General features: G+C 38.6%; 1 protein-coding gene and 3 pseudogenes across 3 annotated transcripts; 3 read left to right on the forward strand and 1 right to left on the reverse strand.

Moving 5' to 3' along the window:
• Positions 1 to 915: 915 nt before the first annotated feature.
• LOC145137131 (protein LIGHT-DEPENDENT SHORT HYPOCOTYLS 6 pseudogene) lies at positions 916 to 3,863 on the forward strand (annotated as a pseudogene). The gene is made up of 2 exons (XR_013720881.1): positions 916 to 2,072; positions 2,795 to 3,863. The product of XR_013720881.1 is annotated as a protein LIGHT-DEPENDENT SHORT HYPOCOTYLS 6 pseudogene (transcript).
• A 1,261-nt stretch (positions 3,864 to 5,124) lies between these two features.
• LOC145137455 (laccase-12-like) lies at positions 5,125 to 7,586 on the forward strand. The gene is made up of 5 exons (XM_079071585.1): positions 5,125 to 5,311; positions 5,413 to 5,564; positions 5,666 to 5,910; positions 6,018 to 7,076; positions 7,196 to 7,586. Exons 1-5 carry the CDS (start codon positions 5,216 to 5,218, stop codon positions 7,324 to 7,326), a joined length of 1,683 nt encoding a protein of 560 aa, XP_078927711.1. The 5' UTR covers positions 5,125 to 5,215; the 3' UTR covers positions 7,327 to 7,586.
• Positions 7,587 to 7,651: 65 nt separating this feature from the next.
• On the reverse strand, positions 7,652 to 12,474 carry LOC145138701 (TMV resistance protein N-like; annotated as a pseudogene). The gene is made up of 4 exons (XR_013721668.1): positions 11,905 to 12,474; positions 10,239 to 11,355; positions 9,864 to 10,160; positions 7,652 to 9,770 (listed from the first exon to the last, which is right to left on the reverse strand). The product of XR_013721668.1 is annotated as a TMV resistance protein N-like (transcript).
• Positions 12,475 to 13,675: 1,201 nt separating this feature from the next.
• Positions 13,676 to 16,186, forward strand: LOC145139085 (uncharacterized; annotated as a pseudogene).
• Positions 16,187 to 26,942: the final 10,756 nt, after the last annotated feature.

The following is a 26,942-nucleotide window of genomic DNA, read 5'->3' on the forward strand; positions in this document are numbered from 1 at the left end:
TAGTTGGGGGAAACTCAATAAGCTTTGTGCTTACAGTTTACAGTCTATGTTTCAAGTACTTCTGTTCGAAAAGGAAGAGTTCGGGATGACTGCAGTGCACACACCACATTGTTCCGCATTTTATAAAACTCTGATGTACTTGGATGTTTATTGATACCCTTTGATTCACTATGGTTTTTATGATATTGTTTGGATAATGGTTTATTTAATTTAAAAAATCGAAACTTTTAATATTAGTTTTTGGGACGTTACAAAATCACACAGAAAGCACATAACACAATTTAGCTATTGAAATTTTGTGATTTGATATTTAGGTTATGATAGGAAAGAGAGATACGAAAGATACGGAGGAAAGAGAAAATGACTCATATTTTATCTTTTTTCTTTAAATTATAAACAAATACAAAACAATAAAATAATTAAAAAAGAAGTTCATAAGAGTATTATAGTTTTCTCATATGTGTCGGGGACGAAAAACGCAACAAATCCGAATAAAAAAAAATATTAGAAACCAAACACAAAATTGAGGTAAACCATGGAAACGATTTCAATAATTTGTTCTATTTTTATCAACTTAACAAAATTGGTTACAATAGTTATTAGACCGGAGGGTGTGGGAGGGATGTTTCCCTCACTTTTTGTGGGTCACACCATTTTTTCTCTCACTTTTCTTTTCGTCACCTAAAACCCAAGGAATGGGTTGGAAGCTTCCCTCATTATTTTTTTATATTTTTTTAAAAATATATTTCATACATATATTATATTCATTTTGTAAGGAATTAAAAACCATGAATTTTAATATATATTTTATATTTTTTTGATAGATATATAAATAATTTTATAAATATTATAAAGGATAAAAAGAAAAAAAAAAAAAAAAAAAAACCTGTCCAATAGCAGAGAGTGTGCGGCACTCCCTCCCCCACCTCTTTCCCGCGGATGTTTCCTTCACCCGTGTTCAAGAGTGAGGAAGCTCCCTCACCCCTTTCCCGCTCCCACTCCGGCCTTACACATCCACTGTTTTGATCATCCTCTTGTTTCCACAGCCAGGCAATAGTCCCCCCACCTCCCACGGCTTCCAATTAGATCAATAACTCTTAAACAAAGAAAACGCAACTGTTTTGATCATCCTCTTATTTTCCAGAAGCTTTCTTATAACTTCCCCAAATTCCCTCGATCCCTCGCCGTAAGTTATTCACTTTCTTGCAGGTTGAATCCAAACAAATCAATTTTAGGGTGATGTGTTGTATTTTATGCTCCAAACCTGAAATCGACGTTGTATTCTGTTTTGTCCTGCTCTTTTTTTTTTTTTTTTTTTTTTTTTTTTCATTCTTCTGATTTCCGCTTCCAAACCTGAAATCGACTGTGTGTTATCATTTAGTAAAAGATACCGAAAAAAGAAAGAGAAAGAGACATACATCAGTCTTCCCGAAAGTATCAAAATTTACCAAAACCCTAAGGATCAAGAACTAAAAAACCCTAACTTGAATGGATCCTTGCTCAGAAAGCTCTAGCAACAGTCTCCAAGATTCCGGTAGCGTCTCCACTGTTGCATCTGGCTCCTCCTCCTCGCCTCCAGCAGTGGCCACCACCCCTAGCCGCTACGAGAACCAGAAACGCCGGGACTGGAACATCTTCTGCGAGTACCTGAAAAACCTGCATCCACCACTCTCTGTTTCACAATGCAGTAGTGCAAATGTGCTTGGATTCCTTTCTTACCTTGACCAGTTTGGAAAGACTAAGGTTCATAACCTGACATGTCCGTTTTATGGGCATCCGACATCGCCAGACCCTTGTTCTTGTCCACTGCGACAAGCTTGGGGTAGTGTGGATTCTTTGATTGGCCGTCTTAGGGCGGCTTATGAGGAGAACGGTGGTTCATATAAGACGAACCCTTTTGGGGCTGGAGCCGTGAGGCTTTACCTTCGAGAGGTTCGTGATTCACAATCAAAAGCAAGAGGGATCAGCTACGAGAAGAAGAAACGAAAACGGTTGCCTCCACAAGGTGATGTTTCTTGAAGTCAACAAACACAAATGAAGCAGGAAGCGGGTGACTATTATGTTGGATCTAGGTATGCATTCATCTTTAATTTTGTTCTTCCCATGTTGAATTATCAAGACTGAAGAGTACTTCTATCTCTTGTTCTTGCTCGAAGGAACTACTGCTAGTGCTAGTGCTAGTTTTAATTTGTTTTCATTCGGATATGTAGAAAATAATGTCAAAAATGAAAAATCCTGACATCAGTTATGTGCGTACTATTCACTTTCCAAACCATCAAACTTGATCACTTTGAATTTGTTTTCAAAACTAACATATATATATATATATATATATATATATATATATATATATATATATATATATATATACCCTATATATATGTATTAGGGCCGGCCCTAGGGGAGTTCAAGATGTTCGACCGCACAGGCCTCTGGAAAAAATAGGGTCCGAAAATCATCCTATTAACTTAATAAATATATATATATATATATATATATATATATATATATATATATATTGTTATTGTCTTTTTTCAGCATAATCAATCGTAACTTAGTTTAGTTGGTGAGTGCAGTGGCTTTTACTAACCCACCATAGTTCGATTCCAATACTACCCTTTTTTTTAATATGTTTTGCTACTTTAATATATTTAGGAATTTTTTATATAAACATAATTTTAATATATATATATATATATATATATATATATATATATATATATATATATATATATATATGCAATGACTAGTTTTGGTGTACTAGTCACTTCATTTTATCCTTTTATGGTACAAGTCATTGGATGTGAAGAACAAACAGAATCAAAGGTGACAAGAACAATTGAGAAAAGATCACTACTTCCACGTTTGATATATCTATATAGCAATACAATGTGCTTCATCATCAGTAAAAGTCAATACCAGTTCCGACATTAATGGTTTTCATTCCAAAGCCTCCTCAGAGCTCAAATCCTTGCTGGAATCCTATGCAAAATTTCTACAACTCCCATTCCACGATGCAGTGGAGCTTGTTACCAGTGTTGCATCCGGTCAAAAACCGTTGGAGGTTTTTTCTCCAAATCTGATTGACTGGATGAACTTTGCTGTGTGTTTAAATGCCTGGAATCTGAATTCCAACGGAATCACAATTCCGCTGAATTGGGAACTTTTATGTTCATTACTGCAACAATCTGTTTCATCATAGATAGAAACCGCAAAACCGTTAGTATCTTTCCCAGGAACCGACCTTTCCATTCTTGTCCAGTTAGTGACGGAGCCCCTGATGTGGCACGGTCTCATCATCCAGTCATGTGTCCGGTCATCCAGTAAAAAGACGAAGAAAATTCAATCATATCACTAAATAACACGATTGATCAAGTTTCTAAATGGTTAAAAGAACAAATCAATAAGTCAGTTGATGGGGACATTGACATTTTACTTTCGTCTATTAATTGTGATGATGGTGGGCCTGGCCCCGGAAAAGTTGTTAAGATTCTTGAAAAATTGGTTTCTTCGGTTGATGATTTGGAGGTTGGTGAAAGGATTTGTCATGCGGTTAAGCCGTGGAAGGCGGCTGATGTGGCGAGGAAGATGGTAACGGCTCAGGGAACTGCTTTGACTGACTTTCTTAATGTTTGTGATTCAAAAATAAAGGTTTTGCAGGGACTGAAACTTCAAATATAATAAGATTTGACGAGTGGGTCCATGAGGTTATTTGTACACTTAGTGTTTCATTTGTTGATCTATTTTGGTTTTTTAGGGTTTTTTTTTAAAGCTTTTTGTATGAGCAGAAATTTTGGAAACACATTTTATTTTTTGTAAATTGATGGCGTTTTGCTTTTGGAGATTGGATTTTAATTTTGTTATTTAAATGTTGTTTGTGTTTTTTGTTTTAATTGTTGGGGAAAAGATAGTTTTGGAGGTGTCAAAATTATGCATAAAGTTTTCAATCATTAATCTCATAAAATGCTAGAAAAGTAGCAATAGTTAGTGGTTACACCGAAACCCTCCTTTGGTTAGATTAATGAGCATTTTTAATTTAACTTCTCTGGCTTTGCCGAAAAAGGAGCCCAAAACTATATCAATCAACCCAAAAGGCTGTTGCATAGGAAGCTCAAAGTGTCGCTAAAATATTTTTATTTATTTATTTTAAATTTTAATGATACATGTCATCTTGTTGGGTGTAAGTTGGGTGTAACATTATATCAGGCTTTAAGATTTTTTATATCATATAAAACTTTCTGCTTTTGTGACGTCAGATATAAACGATGCTAATGGAATTATTATAATCGTTATTGAACGTAACATCAAATCAAATTTGTTAATAGTAAAGGGGAGGCAGATTTTCTTTAATTGTTGGGAAGTTGAAGCAAGTCAACCAACCATATGAGGAAATGCACCAAACCCTAACCATAACTCAATTATAACTAAACAATGAGTCACTGGGGTCCAACCCCATGGACACCTATGACCTGCCCAAAGTTCAAACCATTTTTTTTAATTACCAAAACGTGAAAGTTGAAACTTTTATCCTGTTTTTTATAACTTCTATTAAATGATAAGAAAAATCGAATTAGAACCTCAAAATTTTCAACTTATTTTTAGAACAAGCTTGAACCATTCAGTCATGTCACTTGTTGGTAGCCGAGAGCACAATACCAAAATACCAAAATCTATGTATTTGATTGCTACTTTTATTACTTTGTTCAACTAAAAAACCGATACAACAGAGAAACATGGAATATACCAAAATCTGATCTGGATGAAATTATGAACCCAAAAGCCAAAAGTGAAACTTGGCAAAAGATTTTCTGGACTGGACTGAATTCCTTCGGTTTGGTTTTAGAAAAAAAACAAATTGAACCGAATTATGCTCACTCAGTCACTCTAACAAAAGATGTTGATGGTCGACTCGGTGTGGTTCAACCAGTTTAACCCGGATCAGGATAGCCATTTGCCATGTCTCCATCACTACTATACAAAAAGTAGTGTCCTGCTTCATGTTAAAAAAATAAGCCTAGTGCTAAGTGGTTGCACCAAAATCATCTAAGTTTCCTTTGATTCCAACTTCACAATTGACCCAAAATCAACCTGACCCCATCACAGACTCTGTATATAAACCCACCCCTCTTCGTTATCTAAACACACAAACTAACCTTCACACTTCTTCACTCAGAAGTGTTCAGAAACAAGCTCAAAACCTCAACACAAGATCCCCATGATGTCCATATCTCAATCCAGCCTCCTTCTGAGCCTTCTGCTGTCTCTTGCTTTTACTACAATATTCGCAGAAACACATAACTATGAGTTCAAAGTAGGCCCTTATATTATATATAGTGTACCATCCATCGTCTTCATATACATTTTTTTGTAACTAATATTCATGTTAATTTCAAATTACTTTGATTTTCACAGGTTCAAGAACAAGCAGCAACAAGGCTATGCAGAAACCATAGAATAGTTACAGTCAACGGACAATTCCCTGGCCCCACTATAGACGTACAAAATGGAGATAGTCTTGCTATCAAAGTCACCAATGCTGCTCCTTACAATGTCACCATCCATTGGTAAGTATTTATACTTTTATCATTTACGCATAATTATTCTTGATCATTAACATTAATTATTTATTTTGCTTTTGAGACCCTAATGGTTGGTTGTTTTTCAGGCATGGATTGCGTCAACTGAGAAACCCATGGGCTGATGGGCCTGAATTTGTTACCCAATGCCCAATCCGACCAGGAGGAAGCTACACATACAGGTTCACCATAACCGACCAAGAGGGAACATTGTGGTGGCATGCTCATAGCAGATGGCTACGAGCTACAGTCTATGGTGCACTTGTTATTCGTCCAAAATCTGGTTCTTCCTACCCCTTCCCAAAGCCCACAATCGAGTTCCCTGTTGTTCTAAGTATGTAAATTCATGTCAGTTAAGTTGATTTCAGTTTTGGGTACTCAATTTAAACAATTTTCTGATTCAACAAACTGTTTTGTACTTCATTGTTGACGATGAAACAGGTGAATGGTGGGATAGAAAGGTCATCAGTGTCCTCCGACAAGCCTTATTCACAGGTGCAGCTCCCAATGTTTCTGATGCTCTCACCATTAACGGACAACCTGGTGATCTTTTCCGATGCTCAAGCCAAAGCACTACGAAACTTACTGTAAACAAAGGCGACACAGTTCTTCTGAGAGTCATCAATGCTGCACTCAATCAACAACTCTTCTTCAGTGTCGCTAACCACAAACTAACCGTGGTTGCCACTGATGCTGTTTACACCAAACAGTTTACAACAAATGTAATCATGGTTGGCCCTGGTCAAACCACGGATGTCCTTTTGACCGCAGATCAGCAGCCTGGGCGCTACTACATGGCTTCACGAGCTTACGCAAGTGCTAGAAACGCTCCGTTTGATAATACAACAGCCACTGCCATCTTGGAGTACAAATCTGCTAATTCACAGCCGATTTTACCTCAACTTCCGGCTTACAATGATACAAACACAGTCACTGCTTTTTCAAACCAAATAAAGAGTCCTGGTTATAAAGTAAATGTTCCTACTAAAATAGATGAAAATCTGTTCATGGCAGTGGGATTAGGATTCTTTAACTGCACCCCTGGACCTAGATGCCAAGGGCCTAATAACACACGCTTTGGTGCTAGCATGAATAACGTATCGTTTGTGCTTCCAAATCGCGTGTCTTTACTTCAAGCTTACACGCAAAACATTCCGAATATCTACACCACAAATTTTCCGCGTGTTCCGCCTTTGCAGTTTGATTACACTGGCAATGTCCCTCGTGGGCTGTGGCAACCGGTTAAGGGGACGAGACTTTACAAGCTCAAATTCGGGGCTAATGTGCAGATTGTGCTGCAAGATACTTCGATTTTCTCAACGGAAGATCATCCTGTTCATCTCCATGGATACCATTTCTACATCGTTGGTCAGGGTTTTGGTAATTTTAATCCTTCCAGAGATACTGCTAATTTCAATCTTGTTGATCCGCCACAAAGGAATACAATTGACGTACCAGTTGGAGGATGGGCTGTCATCAGATTCGTAGCTGATAACCCAGGTAAATTAAACCCACATGAATATATGAATCTTTAGTTGGAAAAACATAATCTCTCTTCTGAATCATTATGATTTTTAGAATTAAAAACATATATGGAGCTAATACTGGGATCTTTACAGGAGTTTGGCTGATGCACTGTCACATAGATACTCATTTGGCTTGGGGTTTTGCAATGGCTTTCATAGTTGAAAACGGAGTTGGGGAATCAGAGACGTTGCTGCCTCCTCCTTCCGATCTGCCTAAATGTTAAGATCATCACAATATGTCTTCGTTCGTGTGGCTTTTGCGTTTTTTTCTTTTCCACTTTGCTTAATTACACGAGCAAAGTACATAGTAGTGTTCATAGGTTTCACTTTCATCATACCTGCTTATACTATGCATTCTTGTGTGTAAGTTCCTTTGTTCTAAGGAAACGATAGATTTAATGATTCATCATCAGTTGATATACAGAAGTTGATGTCTTCTTGTACACCAATTAATTAAAGCTACAATGATTTGCATTCTTGTTTATTTAGCTTTTGATCAAACCACAAAAAAAAAAAAAAAAAAAAAAAAAAAAAAAAACTTGCACAGTATTTTAAAAATGTTTTTATTATATTTGTTTTTGATCAGAGACAACATATTACATCAAGGCCCTAGTATACATTAAACTAAATAGAAAAAAGTATATATAATATTTTTTTAACACACCCCCAGCGGTCCAAGCTGTAATTACCCAAATGCCCTTTGTAATAATGGCAACAATCTGGTGATGCAATTCCATTCCTTTCATATTTAACATTTAGTGCCTCTCACACACCTGAAAAATCATAGCAAACATATGTCTGGTTAAAGGAATTAGCATTTGATACAGACCAAAAAAATGCCCAAATGTTGACATAAAAAATTTAGGATTTTATGCTTACATGCCTTCCCCTTCCCCAAGCCCTAACGTTTTCTTAGTTGAAATGCCAAAGTAAACTGCTGTGCAGTTTAGGGAGGGAATTGTTAGTCTTTAATGGCTATAAAGACTTGGTCTTTAGCTGATTTGAATAGATCACTAAGTCATATATAGGAGTATTTGCTATGTATTAGTTCTTTTCATTTTTACTTATATACTCAATTTGCAGTAATCCACATGTGCTAATAGGATTTTTGCATCCGATTCTTGAAATTTGACACTGTATAATGCATGAAAAATGACTGTCATATTTGGGATATGCAAGTCATGTCTGATTTTAGCTCCAAAATTAACTCAAACCATGAATAAGCCGCTACACGAAATTAAGCATTCTTCTTGTATGTATAGTAAATTTAATTATTGATTTTTGTCTGAACAAGTAAAATACTGTCATACCAGTTTCAAATCCCAAATCAAAGTAAGATGATCTCAAAAGCATTGATAATTAGAACGTTTAGCTGATCAACCAAGATCAGCATGTAACTAACTTCTCAATGATTAAGTTGGAGACATTCCAGATGTTTTATCATAGAAATGCTATCCGGAAGATCTTTAATCTTTGTACATGACAGAGTTAGCTTCTCTAATGATTCTAATCGGCCAATATCTTCGGGTAACTTCTCAAGAAGCCAACAGAATTTAAGTTGGAGAGATTTTAGACGTTTCAACATACAAATGCTATCCGGAAGATGTTTAATCTTTGCAGATGACAAAGTTAGATTCTCCAAGCATTCTAATCGGCCAATATCCTCGGGTAAATTCTCAAGCAGCCAACAAGATATAAGTTGGAGAGATTGCAGATGTTTTAACATACAAATGCTATGAGGAAGACGTTTAATCATTGTGGATGACAAAGTGAGCTTCTTTAAATATTCTAACTGGCCAAGATCCTCAAAGAAGCCAACAGAATTCAAGTTTGAGAGATTGTAGATATGTCAAGTAACAAATGCTATCCGGAAGATGTTTAATCTTTGTAGATGACAAAATCAGTACCTCTAGATATTCTAACTGGTCAAGGTCCTTGGGCACCTCCGGATAGCCTTTGAGTTTAAGCTTTCTTAATCTCCATAACTCACAAATGCTTTCTGAAAACGTCTCAAGGCTTGTGCAAGCACATAGACCTTCAGAAATAAGTTTCTCAATATTTGTGTTCCTTGAGGGTAGACCACTGTCTGTATAAAAACATGTAAACCGGAACTTTGGCAAATTATTGTCGGGGTGAAATGGGCATCTTTCAAGGGACTCTGCAACCAGACGTAACTCAGCTAAAGAATCAACCTCCTCAAGTGATTCAACATAAAAAGATCTAAACCTTAGACAAGCACTTAGTTCTAAGCAGACAATCTCTTTTAGACATCCGGTGGGAGCATGAGTTCTACCAGATCATTACATTCACTAAGATCTAAATTCTTGAGATTTGGAGTCAACCCAATGTCAAGGGTCCTCAACTTTGAGTTGGTGATGTCGATTGATGTAATCTTTACACATCTAGCTGGCATGTGAAGTTCTACCAGATCCAAACAGTTCCTAAGATTTAAAAGCTCGAGATTCGGAGCTGACTGAAGGTTAAGGATCCTTAACTTTACATTAGAAAGGTCGAGCGATCTGAGTTTCAAACAACCGTTGGGAATATGAAATTCTACCAAATCAACACATCCTGAAAGAGACAAGATCTCAAGATTTGGAGCAATTCCAAGGTCAAGGGTCCTTAGCTTTGAATAACTGAGATCAAGGAATCTGAGCTTGTTAAGAACCTGGTATAAGCATAAAAAGAAGATAAATATTGGTGTGATAATGTATAGCATTAGAATGAATTATGCAAAACAATCAATCAACCATAATTATACCTTTTTTTCTCCACCCTCACAAAGTTGTACAATTCAGCTGTATTCCATCTCAAGTGAAACAAGATTATTTGCTTGAAATGTTTCGGGTAATGACCTAAAAGGGTAATAGCTCCACAACAGGATTCTTAAAGCATTAGGAAAGTATGGGCTGAGTTCATCACATTTCCAATTCCAGAAAGAATCTTTGAGAGACATTTCAAGATATCTAAGTTCCTTCATCTTTCTAAGGCCTTTCATGATAACTTCCGGATTGAGTTCCCGTGTGCTGAATTGTATATATCTTGTTGCTTCGGTACCCTGTAATGCAAGAGCAGCCAAATTGAGATTTGTAAATGTCTTAGTTTTCTCCAACTTACAGATTGACTTGATCCTTACCAAGTCATTAGCCAATATATCTTCAATTTCCATGTCAATCCACAATCTGCTATGTTCATTAGGCTTATACGGATGCAAACGACGGACAATATTCCTGCCCATTTCTACAAGATGGTCATGCATGAACACATACTTGTAGTTGTAACTAGAATTATGATGAATAGTTATGAGAAATTTTTGCTCAAGTACTCTTAAACCATTTCTAGCATGAAATCCACAACTTTCAAGTGCTTCGATTACAAACTGTTTACGCTCACCTTTCAATATGCATGCAACATCCAGGAATATTTCTTTGTAATCCTCCTCTAAACCGATATAGCTTAGTTCCAGTTTTTTCAGAGTTTCCATTAATGGAATTGTTTTTAGTCTGTCTATGGCATCTATCCATTCAAGCTCACTTTTACCACAAAGAAAGGATCCCAAAACTTTGATTGTTAAGGGAAGACCAGCAGCATAACTTATAACTTGTACTGATTTCTCTTCGTACCCTCGAATTGGCATCTCTTTCCCAAATGCATATCTACTAAAGAGGCAAACTGCTTCCTCAAATGATAACAGATTAACAACAAGAATCCGCTTCACTCGGTGTGCTACAAGCATTTGCTCATCTCTTGTTGTAATGATGATTCTACTTCCCGCCTTAAACCAATTAGGCTCACCAGCTAAGGCCTCAAGCTGGTCTGTATGATCCACATCATCTAGAACAAGAAGAACCTTTCTACCACGCATCATCTTCTTTATCATGCTTTTCCCCTCATACACACCACTTACACTAATGCCTTTATCATTTAAAACATCCGAAAGAAGTTGGTTTTGCAACGACTTCAAACCAAACAAAGAGGCATTTGAAACTTCCCTGACATTCTCAACGAAGCATTTACCTTCAAACCGAAAGGATATTTGATCGAAAACAGCTCTCGCCAAAGTTGTCTTCCCACCACCTCCCATCCCCTTGATCCCGATCATGCGAACATCATCACTACCCATTTCTAAAAATGACACAGCATCCTTTACACGGGTCTCCATGCCTACTAACTTTTCATCAAAACCGAAACTGATCGAATGTAAATCTAGTGAAATTTCTTCAACGATTTTTTGGATGAATTTGGCTTCATGCCTATATTAACCAAAATTCAATTAGGTTGCTTACAATAAATAGCACATGAACAATTAGTTTCCCAATCTATAACATATATATTTCATATATAAAATAGTAACATATATAGTGATATTTTGGCAAGACGTACTCAAGTTTATTTCAGAATTTGACAACACAAATTAGATACTCTGTACACCTCTTACATCCAAGAGTAAACGTACACTAGAAAGAAACAGAGTGGAACGATATTGCAGAGATATTATAATGAGGTAACCGTGCATATGAGAACTCAAACGAATAACTTTTTTTTTTTTTGAATAATGTAGTCGTGATTTTGGCCAAATTTTTGGGAGAATGATGCTACAGAATTTGCAACCACTGCCGTAGGCGGTAGTGACTGTTGAGTCGAATTTTCCAGCAATTGGACGTCGGTCGGAGTTTGTCATTTGAAGTAGATAACAACAAAAATTTGGCCAAAATCGATGAAGAAAATAAGGGTTTCAGTCCCAATGTTCACGCACGCGGGTCAAATGAATCAATAATTAAATGCTTAGATCAAGGAATTACCCATCAGTAGTGTTTTTCAACTCCCATCCAGCTAGATCCGCTGCTTCTTGCAAAGCCTCTCTCCATTTGTCCGCCTTCTCGTGGTTAGTATGTTTAGAGAAGGCTTCTCCAACTGCCCCGCTTTGTTTGCGGACTTCCGTTGGTTCGACATCATAGAAGACGGGGTAGGGCAGTATGCTCGGTTGTATTGTGACAATCCATTATCTTTACAAGCTCATCCAAGCACCAAGATGAAGAGGCATAATTTTTGGAGAAAACAATGATGTAGAATTTTGATTCTTCAATGGATCCGATGAGCTCATCACTGATTTTTTTCCCTTTCTTAATTCTCTCGTTGTCTTTGTAAGTATGAATGCTTTTTTGCTGAAGAGCAGTATAAAGATGATCAACGAAATTCGCTCGAGTGTCTTCGCCTCTGAAACTCAAAAAGACATCATACTTATAGCTCTTGTCAACGGATGAAGTTGAACATGATGCCATTGAAGGTAAAGATCAAATGTTTGATAGGAAAATGTATGTTAGAAAGGATTGAAAAGAAGCTTGGATGAAGGTAATCGGACAGGGAATTTGTTTGGAAAAGACAAAATTACAAGAATGGTTATGGTATGTTAAAACTATCAAGTTTGGACCCGTGGTCCAAAAGTTTTATTGTGTTGCGAGTTTAGTCCAAAATTTTCAAAATTTTTTTTAAAGACATATTTTCTCTTGGTATTTTTCTTTTTTAATTTTTTTATTACTATATATATATATATATATATATATCATACCACCTTTTTTTTTTCTTTCTCTCTCTCTATGATGCAAGACCACCACCTCTTGCTGGACCACCACCACTTATCGGACCACCCTTGTCACCGGAGACTCTTTTTTTCACCGGACCACCCCTATCACCTCCGTCCAGCCGACTCTGCAACGTAGCTGGATTTGAAAGCCTTAAACTTCGTCGCCACCGCCACATTCCACCTCAAACGTAAGAAACCACCAGAGCCACGTCTGTCGTCGCTTATCCTTCTCTGACGAGCCTCCTGTGTTTGTAGAAGATGAATGACAGTGACGATGACGAGCCTCATGTGTTTCGCTGGATCACACATTCTTGTTTATTCTTTACAACTCCTGTTCATCATCACCTTAACCAAAAAAAACCCCACCAACTACTCCTTCTGTTTCTACCTCCTTATACTCGAACCATCACCAATCCACCTTTTAGCCACAACACACCACCATCTGCCACCTTGTAACAACTGGCAACAACCTTCCTTCGAAAACCCACCACCGATCGAGAACTTCCATGTCCTCGTCATCACCCACCTGTTCTCGGTTTTCAATTTTTTCCACCGTAAACCTCCATCATCCGCCACCTCTATTTGCTCACATCACCGAACCGCCGTTTGCCACCTCTAGTTGTCATCCCTTACTCCATTCGAACCCTTAGCTACACCCAAGAAAACCACATGTTAAAATCGGTAACCATCTTCCTTCAAAAAACATCACCTCCGTCACCCTTCACCTTAAACAACCGAGAAACCATTACCTTCAAATAATTTTTTTTTGTTTTCTAAATCGTGAACCAAGTAGAAAAGAGAAAGGAAGAAAGAGGGTGTGATTTTTTCGGAGCTTTCTGGAGACGCTTCAAAGGTGGAGAGTTTTGCGCTCCATGAAAAAACGATAGCGACAAAACCCTAGCTATTCAGGTGACGGCGGCTTCAGATCAATTAGGGTTTTCTGCAGGTGACGACGACTTTGAGATCAAAGGTTAATGGTGGCAGAGACGATGGGGATTGAAGACGATAACTCTAATCGGAGCTGGATCTGCAATGGTGTATTCTTCAGCTCTTGATTTTGACTTTAGAACAAGAAACCATTCATTAGATCTGATTTCGACTTTAGAACAAGAAACCCCAAAAAGATTGATAGCAAACCCATTGACAACCATTAGAGCTCCGATTGAAGCTAGAAAGAGAGCATCGATTTTTAATATGTACAAAATTTTCACATGCCACTGAAGCTTTCATCGGGGGGGGGGGGGGGGGAGAGAGAGAGAGGGGGGGTGGGTGGGTATTGTTTTTTTTCTTTTTTAATTTATATAATAAATAAAATTAAAAAAGGAAAACTACCAAGGGCAAATATGTCTTTAAAAAAAGTTTTGAAAATTTTGGACTAAACTCACAACAAAATGAAACTTTTGGACCACCATTGCGAGTCCAAACTTGCTAGTTTTGACATACCACAGGGACCATTCTTGCAATTTTGTCTTTGGAAAAAGCGTGGAATTAAAGCTGTGACGAACGAATTTTCTATGTAATTTTTTTGGGAAATGACACAAATGTTCTAAAGTTTTTAGGGTTGGTCGATTCATGTCTTAAAAATTTTTTCGGGCTTTATGGATCCCTAAACTAGGATACGACCTGTTCTTTTAGTCCATGTCAACCTGTAATAGCCGATTCACCATACGACAGTGACCATTTAGACCAAAAAAACTCACATTGTGCTCCTATAAAGCCAAAAAAATAAATTCAGGGATTAAATGCTTATGCCATAAGATCGAAGAAACAAACTACTGGATTTCACTTAATTAGATGAAGAAACATGTCTGTTGATGTCAGGATCTTTCAAAATTCCTACTCCAATATCTCATTCTATTTCTGAAACTGAGGGTTTCTTCTCATTTTCTCATTTTTAGGTTTCTTCTTCTCCCAAATAACTTCGATCTTGTGGCATAAACGTTTGATCTTCGAACTTATTTTTTTGGATTTATAGGGGCACAATGTGAGTTTTTTTGGTCTAAATGGTCACTGTCGCATGGTGAACCTACTATTACAGGTTGACAGAGACTAAAAGAGTAGGTCGTATCCTAGTTTAGGTACCTATAAAGTCCGACAAAAACTTTATGGACTGAATCGACCAACCCTAGAAACTTTATAGGGCATTTTTGTCATTTCCCTTAATTCTTTAATACCCAATAATAATTTATAAATAATTCATTGACAAAACTTCAAAAATGGTCCCTGTGGTTTCCGGAAATCTGAAGTTTAGTCCATAATCTTAAAAAAACCTCACAGATGGTCCATGTGGTTTCAAAACTTTTAACAAATGGTCCTTTCGCTAATTCCGTTAGGTTTCGGCCGTTAAATGAAGGGTATTTCTGTCATTTCACTACCACATGGACCATTTATGAAGTTTTGCCTTATTTTTCTATAAAAAAGAAAAAAAGATAATTATTTAATATTAAAGGGTCCCACCCCTCTCTCTCTCTCTCTCTCTCTCTCTCTCTCTCTCTCTCTCCTGTACGTCTTCTTCCTAAAAAGAACACACCCTTTTGATCTCCTCCCTCCTTCTTCACTTCATCATAAACTCCAAAACCTCACTCACTTCTCACTCTTCATACACAGAAAGAGCGCATCCTTTTGCGATTTGAAGCAACCCCCACATAAATTCATATTTCCACAAGCTTGATTTCATATGGGTTTTGAATCTCTCGAGCTTGGCACGACTCTCTTCTCTCTCAACTACATTCACATCAAGAAGCCTCAATCGCTCTATTTCCTTCTTCATCAGTTTCTGTCTACCATGCACCCACTGCCTTAAACCCTAACCTCCCCCTATTTCCCCGGGCACCCACCTTCAGCGGAACCTTATCCGACCTGCAACAATGGCCGAATTGGGCGAAAACCTTAGTGTCATCTGTCGGTTCATCTTTCATAGATTCAGATAACGGACCAGACTCCGAAAGTTTCCACAAAGAACTTAATTGGCTGATCGAAGATGCTCTAGAAAACCCAAAACCATTACTAACCCTCAACGAATCCAAACACAACACTGTTTTGCAATTAAGAGCTTACTTGGGTGATCTTTACTCTTTATGGGGGATTTGGTTCTGAGTGTCGAAGAAGGTGTACTGATTCCAAGGCCTGAAACCGAGTTAATAATCGATCTGGTGGAAGATGTGATCAAGCAGAGTCAAGAATTGAGTGAAGGTTTGTGGGTGGATTTAGGTACCGGTTCTGGTGTAATAGTTATTGGAATCGGGAGGATTTCATGGATTAGGATTGAGAGAGAAGGTGGGTTTATGTGTATATTTTCAACTTCTTTGATTATACATCTGTGTGTATTGAGTTCAGCTCCAATTTGGATTTCAATTAGAAGTAAAAACATTCATGGTGATTTTCTTAAGTTGCACACCAACTGTTTGTGGAAATGCCCCAACGACATCACTTTGTTCACACCCCAAGCTAGTTGTTTCTTGTTTCACAGCTTCGCCATAACAAAGATGATGATCAGATGAAGATGAACATGGTAGAGAGAGATGTTTAAGTTTGTATATGAAATTTGATATGAAATTAAAGTTGGATATGAAATTAGAGTTCGATTCCATTTTCTTTGACAGTTTTGCTTCAAAGTTTTTTAAAAGGGTGTGTTCTTTTTAGGAAGAGAGAGAGAGAGAGAGAGAGAGAGAGAGAGAGAGAGGTGGGACCCTTTAATATTAAATAATTGCATTTTTTCTTTTTTTTTTTTAGAAAAATAAGGCAAAACTTCATAAATGATCCCTGTGGTAGTGAAATGACAGAAATACCCTTCATTTAACGGCTGAAAGCTAACGGAGTTAGTGAAAAGGACCATTTGTTAAAAGTTTTGAAACCACAGGGACCATCTGTGAGGTTTTTTTAAGATTAGAGACTAAACTTCAGATTTCCGGAAACCACAGGGACCATTTTTGAAGTTTTGTCTAATTCATTTAACTTTCTATTTTTATCACTTGCACTACTACCGTTGTTGTTGTTGTTGTTGTTGTTATTATTATTTTGAAACGAGGAACAAGGTACATACAAGAAACATATTACATTTTACAAATGCCAAATTTAGAAAATCAAAATGGACAACAACTTTAATCTATCCAAGATCGATTAATTTACTTGTCCCTGTGTTTACACCAAATATACACAAATATACGAGAGTGAGATAATGTTATCTGCAGTCTTGGTGGAAGAACCGATTTTGTTGAATAACTTATTATTTCTCGTATTCCAAAGTAAAAGATAGTAATGGGTATTTTCTGCTTTTTGGGGAAATTACCCCGGTCACCTGTGAAGTCAATGAAGTCTACCACACCATTAAATTGAGGAAAGTGTTGTAACGTCCCAAATTTCAAACCAATTTTTTTTATTTTAAAACCAAATTAAACACTCAAAACTCATTCCTGAAAACACATTATATTATTCATTATTTCAAAAAGATAATCCCTTGGTACTTACACATTCAACATTATTCAAGATTTCTTCTTTTAGCAATTGCAATGGCTAATTAATGGTTCAATTCATTTTCCTTTTAGGCATGGAATATGTGAACTGAGAAACCCTTGGACATATGGACCTAAATTTGTGACCCAATGGCTAATCCAGCCAGGAGGAAGCTATACATACATGTTCACTATAATTAACCGAGAGGGAACATTATGGTGGCATGCTCATAGCAGATGGCTACGAGCTACATTATATGGTGCACTTGTTATTCGACCTAAGTTGGGTTCTTCTTACCCCTTCCCAACACCTAAAATCGGGATTCATGTTGTTCTATGTACATAATTTTTTAATCAGTTTTTGAACTTTGTGACACAAAACAGTGACTAGTTAATCTTTGATTATTTTGATTATTAAACAGGGAAATGGTGGGATAGAAAGGTCATCAGTGTCTTACGAAAAACCTTATTCATAGTTACAACTCCCAATTTTTATGATGCTTTAACCATTAATGGCCAACCTGGCGATGTTCTCACATGCTTGACTAAATGAGTCAAATTTAATAGTGCATTTATTTCCACAAGTTAAACGACGAACATATATGAGATCATTTTATGATTTGTGGAGTTATACAAATGTTTTTGTAACATTCATTATACATGTAAATTACACTTTTGACCCTTATTATGAAATATTATTGCAAGAATGGTCCCATGGCCCCATTAGTGAAACACGCAACTTTGATGCGTACGCTGGGCGTACGTGGCAAAGTAAAAACTCTAATTTTTAGGGTTTGAGCATTATTTAAGCATCATTAACTCCCCCAAGACTCCTTCTGTAACATCCCAAAAATTTCAACAAATTTAAACCTTTCAAAAGTGACTAATTTATTAATAAAAGTATTTACAAACTGTTGTTTCCAAAACATTATTCAAAATCAGAGTCTCCCAAGATCCAATCCGTTGTAAAACCAAGGATGTGTACAGTCACGCCTTCGCCTTGCCACTGTCCACTGAGATCCCCTAAAGTACAAACACACAAGCAGATAACATGTACAAATAACAACATGTATTGGGGCCATAGATAAAAGACTAGATTACCCCTGATCCCACAGTATGAGTCTGGCTTGCCTATCGGGCCCACAACTAATATCTGTCTTGCTCTTTAGCCTACAAAATAAGTTTGGCTTGCCCCCAGAGCCCACAACTTATGTCTGGCTTGCTCTCTGACCCAATCAGTCATCGGACTGAAATACTCTCAAGACCTCAGTACGAGTCTAGCATAGCACTCGGTCCTCAGCTCGTATCTAGAATGCACCTGAGCCCTCAATATGAGTCTGACATGCCCCACCCGACCCTCAGCTCATATATGGAATGCTCCAGGATTGTTGGCTACAACATGAAGCAGTACAACCTCAACCCAACACAATATGTCGATATATAACATATAACAAACATATACATATAATCAGGCAGACAGGATCACAGGTAGTCCTATATATCTACCAAACTAACATATCGCAACTAGCATAATCATGCATATCTATTCCATACTCAGCATATCAGTGTATAGCAGGATATCAATCCCATGGGCCGGCCTTGATGCCTTCGACCCGCAAGTACAGTGAGGAAAACTCACTTCGCAAACTGAACAGAAGCTAATAAGGTCCTGACTTCGAATCTCAGCTCCGACTGCCTCTTATCCCATCCAAGTGACCAACCCAATTAGAAATTCCAAAATACCCAAAATACCCTTGAGGTCAAACTTGGTCAAAGTCAACTGGTCAAACCCACTAAGTCAACCGAGTCAACCCAGCCGAGTCAACTCAACAAGGCTGACCCATGCGAGTACGCGGGACATACTCCGGAGGCACGCTTAGCGCACGCGAAGCCTCGCAAAAGACCAGCATCGGGGTGGTTGACCGAGTACGTGGGGCGTACTCCCATGTATGCGAGGCGCACCCTCGCAGCCTCCAAACTCCATTTAGTGCTTAATGGCTTAAGCACTTAAGCCCATATTTCAGATCCATGACCAAAACACACCCTAGAGTCATAAAGTTTTGTAACGCCCGGTTCCCGGTACGTATTTTTATTATAAGTTTTTTCACTTTTACACAGGGACTCGACGAGTTGGAGGCCCAACTCATCGAGTAGATGCGAATGTTGGACGTGGGTGGAAAAAGTCTACTTGCCGAGTCGGAAGCCCCGACTCGATGAGTAGACCTGTCTGGATGAAACCCTAAATTCGAGGGTTTGCACCCTATTTAAACAACTTATAGGGTCTCCACTCCAGCCTCCATCACCCTCAGACCCTCTTCACGAAACCCTAATCGAATATTGAGTGTTCTTGAGCCTTTTTGTGCCATTTGTGTGTCTTTGAAGCTTGAGAAGAAGGAGGAGGCTTGGGAGACCAAGAGAAAGCAAGTAGATCTAGAAGTTTTGGCATATTTCCAGCTCATTGGAGGTATAAAGCTGATACCTTGACTGTTCATTTCTTAGATCTCCATTTAGGGCTATTTTCTACCTTTTCTAAGTCTTAGTGAAGCAATATTCGGGATTGTGAGTATCAATGGGGTTGTACTCCAGATCTTGAACCTTTAAGGGTCCCCATGGCATAAAGGTGCCAACTTTATGGCCATGGGAGTCCCATGCACCATGTAGACTTCATTTTGGGTCCTTATGAGCTAGTTAACCCATGCATGCATGTAAAGTTTGTAACTTTACGTGCTATATCAATTCTAGGAGGTCAAATCTATGTTCTGGATGCATTAAGCCCAACTGAAATCGACTTGGTAGACTTGGACTTTGGGGGACTCGACGAGTCGCTCTTAGGACTCGGCGAGTTGGGTCTTGGTTACCTAACCTTTTCTGTTTCTGATCGATCTGGTTGAGTCTAGAAGAGGACTCAACAAGATGGACATGAATATGGACTTGAGGATCAAAGAACTCGACGATTTCAAGGATGAACTCGGCGAGTTTAAGGCAATGTCCCAACTTATATGAAGAAGAACTCGATGAGTTCAAGGAAGAACTCGGCGAGTCAAGGGCTAAACACTTCAACTTGTATGAAGAAGGACTCGATGAGTTCATGGTCGAGCTCGGCGGGTCAAGAGCAAAAAGGTCCCGATTCTGTATGAAGGAGAACTCGACGAGTTCTTGAAAGACTCGACGAGTATAATCGAAGTTCCAGTATTTTTGTGGATTATGGAACTCGATGAGTTGGCGGACCAACTCGACGAGTTGAGTCAACCAGATGTTGACTTTGACCAGGGCGTTGACATTGACTTTGACTCTGACCTGAGTTGACCCTTGGAAGGGTTATGAGTATGAAATGGTAATTAAGGGATGTTGTTATGTGTAGGAGTTTTAGTGGAGTCAATTCCAGTGCCGAGTACCGTCAGTTACTGCACGGCATCGAGGTGAGTTACCTTGCAGTAGAAGTGGGTCTAAGGCCACAATGTCGGCCCACTAGTAGGAGATGTTTGTTAGATGATTGTCTTTATGATAATTATCTGGTATGTTATGTTATGTATTGGTATGCTATGATGATATGTGATAATGGTAGAAAGGGTAGGATATACCCTAGTACCGGTCGATAGAGCCGAAGAGGTATGCCAGCACCCGGATAAGCTAGGCAGTATATGATTTATATGTTATGCACTAGGATGATATGTGGTAGAAGTAGGGGTGAAATAGTCCCCGGTACCGGTCGACAGGACCGAAGGGGTAGGCCAGCACCCTGATATGCTAGGCTAGGTATCGGTCGACATGACCGAAGGGGTAGGCCAACACCCTGATATGCTTGGCAAGCTACCGGTTGAAAGAGACCGAAGGGATAGTTAGTACCCAGATATGTTAGACGGTATGTGTTATATATGGTATGTGGTATGACGGGGGAACTCACTAAGCTTTGTGATTACAGTTTTCAGTTTTGTTTTCAGGTACCTCTTCTTCGAAGGGGAAGGAGCCGGCACGGTAGCAGCGTATCACACACACAGGATTTCCGCATTACGAGATTCTTGGGATTGTACTATGACATTATTACTATTTCACGATATGGTTTTGAGACACGTGGCTATGTTTTATGAAATGATATGAATCGATGATGTTTTTCAGTAAACTGTTTTATAAGTTATTTAATTAAAAACAAAATTTTTGGTCTTGAAAATTGGGATGTTACAAGTTCCCAACTTTATGACTTTACACGCCTAATAAGAGCTTAACACAAGGTCTTAATCCATTAAGACTTCTTACAAGATGCATGTAGCAAATCCAACCAAAGGAAATTCATTTTTATGGCTAAGGACCCCTCCTAGGGTCTGAAAGGACAACTCAAAATGTCCAGAACATGCCATGCTCAAGATGAAGCTTTTGGGACCAAAAAGGTGACATAAAACCCCTATTTCTAGATCTACAAGATTAAAAGACAAAGGTGCAAGCTTTATACCTTGAAAGTCTTGCAAATGAAAGATGAATCCCAGATCTAAGGTGCTTCTTCCTCCAAGTTGAGCTTGATCCCCTTCCTTTTTTTTTTCTAATCACATAAACACACTCTTTAATGCTTGAAATGGCCTCACAAGATGCTTCTAGGGTTTCAAATCACGAAGAGAGGGTAGAGGCTGTTTAGGTGAAGAGAAATGAGGCCATTAAGATACTTAATACCACCCAAACCCTAAAAATTAGGGTTTCCATCTTTAGCTAGTACGCTCATTGTACACACATGTACGTATGGCGTACTTCTCCTGCCAAAAATTACGATAATGCCACTAGCGCTCCAATGCACATTTTCTTGGACTTAGGGACCAAATCGCAGTACATCACAATTAAGGAGCAACAATGGAAGTGTTTCGAAACCATATGTTACACCTTCCCTCATTAGCGTCCAGTCCCATTTCGTGCCTTGCAAACCCTAATCCATCCTTGTGAGCATCTTGAGACTTAGAGTGTATTTTGGTGTTCTTGAAGGAAGAAGAAATAAGTGGAATCAACTTAGAAGCTCAAGAAATCTTGGATCCAGAAGTATTTTGCCCTCAAACATTATCTGGAGGTATAAAGTTCAGACCTTGATGCATATTTGCTTTGGATCTTGTTAGCTCTTAGGTTTTTGTGCTTTTAGTCCCATAATCTTGGTGATCATGAGTATGGATTACTCTAACCTATAAGGGTTGTCATTCTAGGTGTTTTTAGGTGCTTAGAACCATAAAAAATGTGATCTTGGTCCCTTTCCTTTCTTCATATATGAGATATGAGGTTTTGGTTTGTGTAAAAAGGTAGGGTTTAGTTGTTGGACCCTTTCTAGCTTTGGAAAGTCATAAAATTGGAAACTTGATGACTTAGAATGTCTTTTGGAACTAGATATGGGATTTGGACGAAGTGTCTTAATAGATTAAGCACTTATTAGAAGGAAAAGTTGGCAGACGCATACGTTGGGCGTACCGGATGGTACATTGCGCGTACCTGGTTAAGACCCTGTTTTTTGGCCAAGAGAAGTGCACTACACTGGGCGTATTAGTTGAGTACGCCATGCATACTCAGCCTGAGTTGACTCGTTGAATTTTTGACTTTTGACCTTCGACCAAGATTTTGACCAAGTTTGACCTAGGGGTATTTTGGGAATTTTGAGCAGTAGCTTGAGACTAGGTCATTGTTTGTTTTATATGTGACGTGTAGAGTCAGCGGTTGGAGTTGTGATCTATTCAACTATCTTTTCGGACTGTGAGGTGAGTTTTCCTCACTGTACTCGTGGGTCGAAGGCACCAATGCCGACCCACTGGATTATATATCCTGGTATATGGGATTGTTGTTATGTTGGGTATATGTTAGATTGGTAGATCTGTATGATTACCTGTGTTCACTGAGTATGCATTAGATTGGTAGATCTGTATGATTACCTGTGTTGTTGGTTATTGATTGTTATTGTATATGTCGACATGTTATGGTTTGTTGGGTTGAGGCGATCTTGATTTGTGCTGAAGGCCAAGATACCAAGGGCGGTCTGGATATACTGAAGGCCTGCAAGGTGGTCCAGTCAAACCGAAGGCTCAAAGATCAGTCCAAATAGGCTGTAGGCCCTGTGAGGCGGTCCAGTCAGGCTGAAGGCTCATATATGCATGTTGTTATCTGTATTGGTTGTGTGAGGTACTTTGGGGGAACTCATTAAGCTTTGGCTTATATTTTAAGTTGCATGTTTCAGGTACTTTAGATGATCGGGGGAAAACAAAAGTGTGATCATATACATCCTTCGATAATATGTTTAGGAGATTTTGTTACACCATGATTTTGGGATAATTGTATTTGATACTTGGTTTTTGATTTGGATGTTGTTTGAAAACAATGTTTTTTCTTAATTAAAAATGAAAAAAATTTATAGTGATTTTGGGATGTTACAGTTTTCAAGTCCAAGGTGCGATAATGGATTAGGGTGCAGAAGTGTGGATTGACCAACTTTACTTACATGTATTGAAGATCCGTCCCAAACTAAAACAAATAAAGAAAAAAAATGCTTTTATCAGAGACATTAATAAGTATAGATGCATCTGCATGGAGATGAGATGTTGCCCCGATCTCCATAAACCATCCTCCATTGCATGGGTCGTTCATGGTCGTAGTGTTGAATACTTACATAACAGTAGTGGGCTGCTAGGCAACATTATAAGCTGATGAATTACTCCATGGTGGATGTTGGGATTGAGAAGTTCTGATGTAAGCTTCTTGCTGTGGGCTTGAGCTGGCAGGTTGGCCGAAAAGTAGACATTGTTGTCGGCCCGCTGGAAAAGGTCCACCAATTGACAGGTTGTCGTATGCTGTTGGAATGCAGGTTGCTGCTGGGTTCCTGATTGTGGGCTTGCCCGAAAACTGTTGCTATTGTTGTGGACCCTGTAACACCCATAAAAATCATGCCAATTTAAAACTTTTTCAAACATTCAAAAACCAGTAATTATTACAATTTTGTTTTCAAAATGATTTCATGTCAGAGTATCCCAGAATCATATCATAAAAATATAAGGAGGTGCACCATCACGCCTTCGCCTTCCCGCGATTATCAGTACCTGAAACAAAATCAACAACTGTAAGCCCGAAGCTTAGTGAGTTCCCCCAAAAATACCAATGCCATACAAACCATAACAATATCATATAAACGACATGCATACTGAGCCATCAGCCTGTCTGGACCGCCTCGCAGGGCCATCAGTCTATCTGGACCGCTCTCCGAGCCATTAACATGTCTTGGCCGCCTCTCAGGGCCTTCAACCTATCCAGACCACTCGTCGGGCCTTCGGCCTGACTTGTACGCCCTTACCGGGTCTACAGTCTATCCGGGCCGCCCAGGGTATGTTGACATTTTGCACAAAGCAGAACCGCTTCAACCCAACCCCTAATCAAACAATCATGTGCATATATATATATATATATATATATATATATATATATATATATATATATATATATCATATGCTAGCTAGCATGTATAGATAGTCATATAGATATAACAGATCACTACCATAGCCTCATCCTCTATACCAGGTGATGATATATGGTCCACTAGCATGGCCTAGACAGCTCCAGCGCTCCAGCCTTGCCTGGCGCTCCCTTGCCAGCCTTGCTGGGGACTCTCCCGCCGGCCCGGCCTGGCTCTCCCTTGCCAGCCCTGCTGGGGACTCTCCTGCCGGCCTAGCCTGGCGCTCCTTGGCTTGGCGCTCCCTTGCCAACCTTTCCTGGTGCGCGCCCGCCAGCCTCACCCGGCGCCTCCGGGCGGCCTCGCCCAGCTCGTTGCTAGCTGGGCCTGAATTGGGTTGGCCCAAGGCCTGACCTAATTGCCTCCTATATAATGAATAGTATCTCCTCCATGGAGAGGGATCTTCCCCTTGGCTCAGCCGCCGCCCTATACTCCGGCCGGATGGCTCAGCCGCCATCAGCCACCATACACCACCACAAGCACCAAGATGGTTCTCTCTAGCTATGGAGGACCATCTCAGATCTTCTAGCTGATCTAACTTGACCGTCGGAGTCCGCTCCCGGGGCACAATCCCTGGGGTGGCTCTAACGACTTTGCACTGTGATGTCCAGATCTCCGCAGCAGCAGAAGACCAGAACGGTCGCCGGAGGTCGATGTCGCATCATTTGGCGCCATCCCGGATTCGAGCAAGTAGCAAAAGCCTGAGTCGGTTTCAAGCTCGATTTTGACCAGATTTGTTCAGATCTGATGTGTTTTCATCTAAGATTTGTTCAGATCTGTTCATTTCTACCCACCATTTGGTTCAGATCCATTTGGTTTCTACCAAGATCTGTTCAGATCGATTTGGTTTCGCCAAGATCTTTCAGATATGTTTAGTTTTTTGCTCAGATCTTTAGATCTGTTGAGTTTTTTTGCTCAGATCGTTAGATCTACCTTGTTTTTGCTCAGATATCTAAATATGCCTTATTTTAGTTTATTTAAGCAATTCTCAAGTTAAAATATTTTATCAGATCCATCTTTGTTGGATCATTCAGAAAGTTGGGGAGAAAAGAGATTTCTATGAGTTTTTTCCCATCTTTGTTCATATTTTCAAATTGTATTCACCAAGTTGAAGAACAAACAATATTTTACAAGTCTTTATCTCTTTTTCTTGTTCATTTTCAAGAAAATCGGTTTTGGTTTCTGATTTCTCATGTACAACTTCATTCAAGTTGTTTATCTGATGCTTCCTCCAGAAGCTTAGATATGGAAAACAAAAGATTTTCAGATCTGTTGAGCAAGCTAAAGAGTAAAGAAGGTTTAGTGAGGACAAAACTTTGTTATATCTATTTCGTGTTTAGTTCAGATCTATGGATCTACATGATTTTCTTTACTCAAATACTACCCAAATCTGCAAAAACTTTCTTAGATCTGTTTTTTGTTTATATCTTGGGGGTTTGTTTCAGAAGAAAAGAAGTTTTATGAGTTCTTACTCATATTTTTCAGTTCATAAAATCAGGAGAAAACTCGAATTCTTGCACCACTTTTTATATTTTTGGTGTTTGCCCATATCTTGATAGCTTGTTGAGCAAGCTGAAAAGAAAATGAGGTCTTATGTGCAGCACTCCACATCGGATCCGTTTTTTTACTTATAATATGGGGTTTATTTAGCAAATCTGAGAAGTAGAGAAGTTTTACCTCATTCTTAGTTTACATGATACAGAAAAGCGATTTTTGTAAAAAACTCCAATTCCTGAAACATTTATTTGTACATATAGCTGTGTAGCTTGTACATTTTACAAAACTCTTCAGGAAAAGAAAAGAGAGGAGAAGAAGTTTTATGGGTTTTTACACCACCTTCAGATCACATATTTTCAGAAAATCCTTCACTTCTGATTGTTTAAGAAGCTTGAGAAAGAAATAAGTTTTTATGAGTTTTTTACCTTTTTCTTTGTTCATATTTCATCAAAAAATCCTTTTTAGTCAAGGTTTTCTATGTTAATATCCATTCCATTTACAGTTGTTTGTACACCCAGCTATATTTCTTGTACATACAGCTATGCATCTTGTCCATTTCATGAAACTCATAACAACGTTTATCCCGTTTATGAAAAACCATCAGATTATATTATGTCATTTTTACCTCAAAATTATAACTACCTATTATTTGTTTATTTTAACCCCCCTCAAAGTTACCCTGTATTTTAGTTACCATTTTATTAAATGGTTTTTAAAAGAAAAAAAAGGATGAAGAAAGAAGATAGATCCACTATCTGCAACATAAAGCAACACAATGTCAGCTGGTTCACATGGTTTGAAAGATAGTCTGTGCACCCACATGCTTGCACACAAGACAAGAGCCGGGTCCCA

This window comes from Lactuca virosa, chromosome 9 (genome assembly GCF_052849685.1).
Source record: "Lactuca virosa cultivar CGN04683 chromosome 9, Lactuca_virosa_CGN04683_v6, whole genome shotgun sequence".
NCBI lineage: Eukaryota > Viridiplantae > Streptophyta > Magnoliopsida > Asterales > Asteraceae > Lactuca > Lactuca virosa.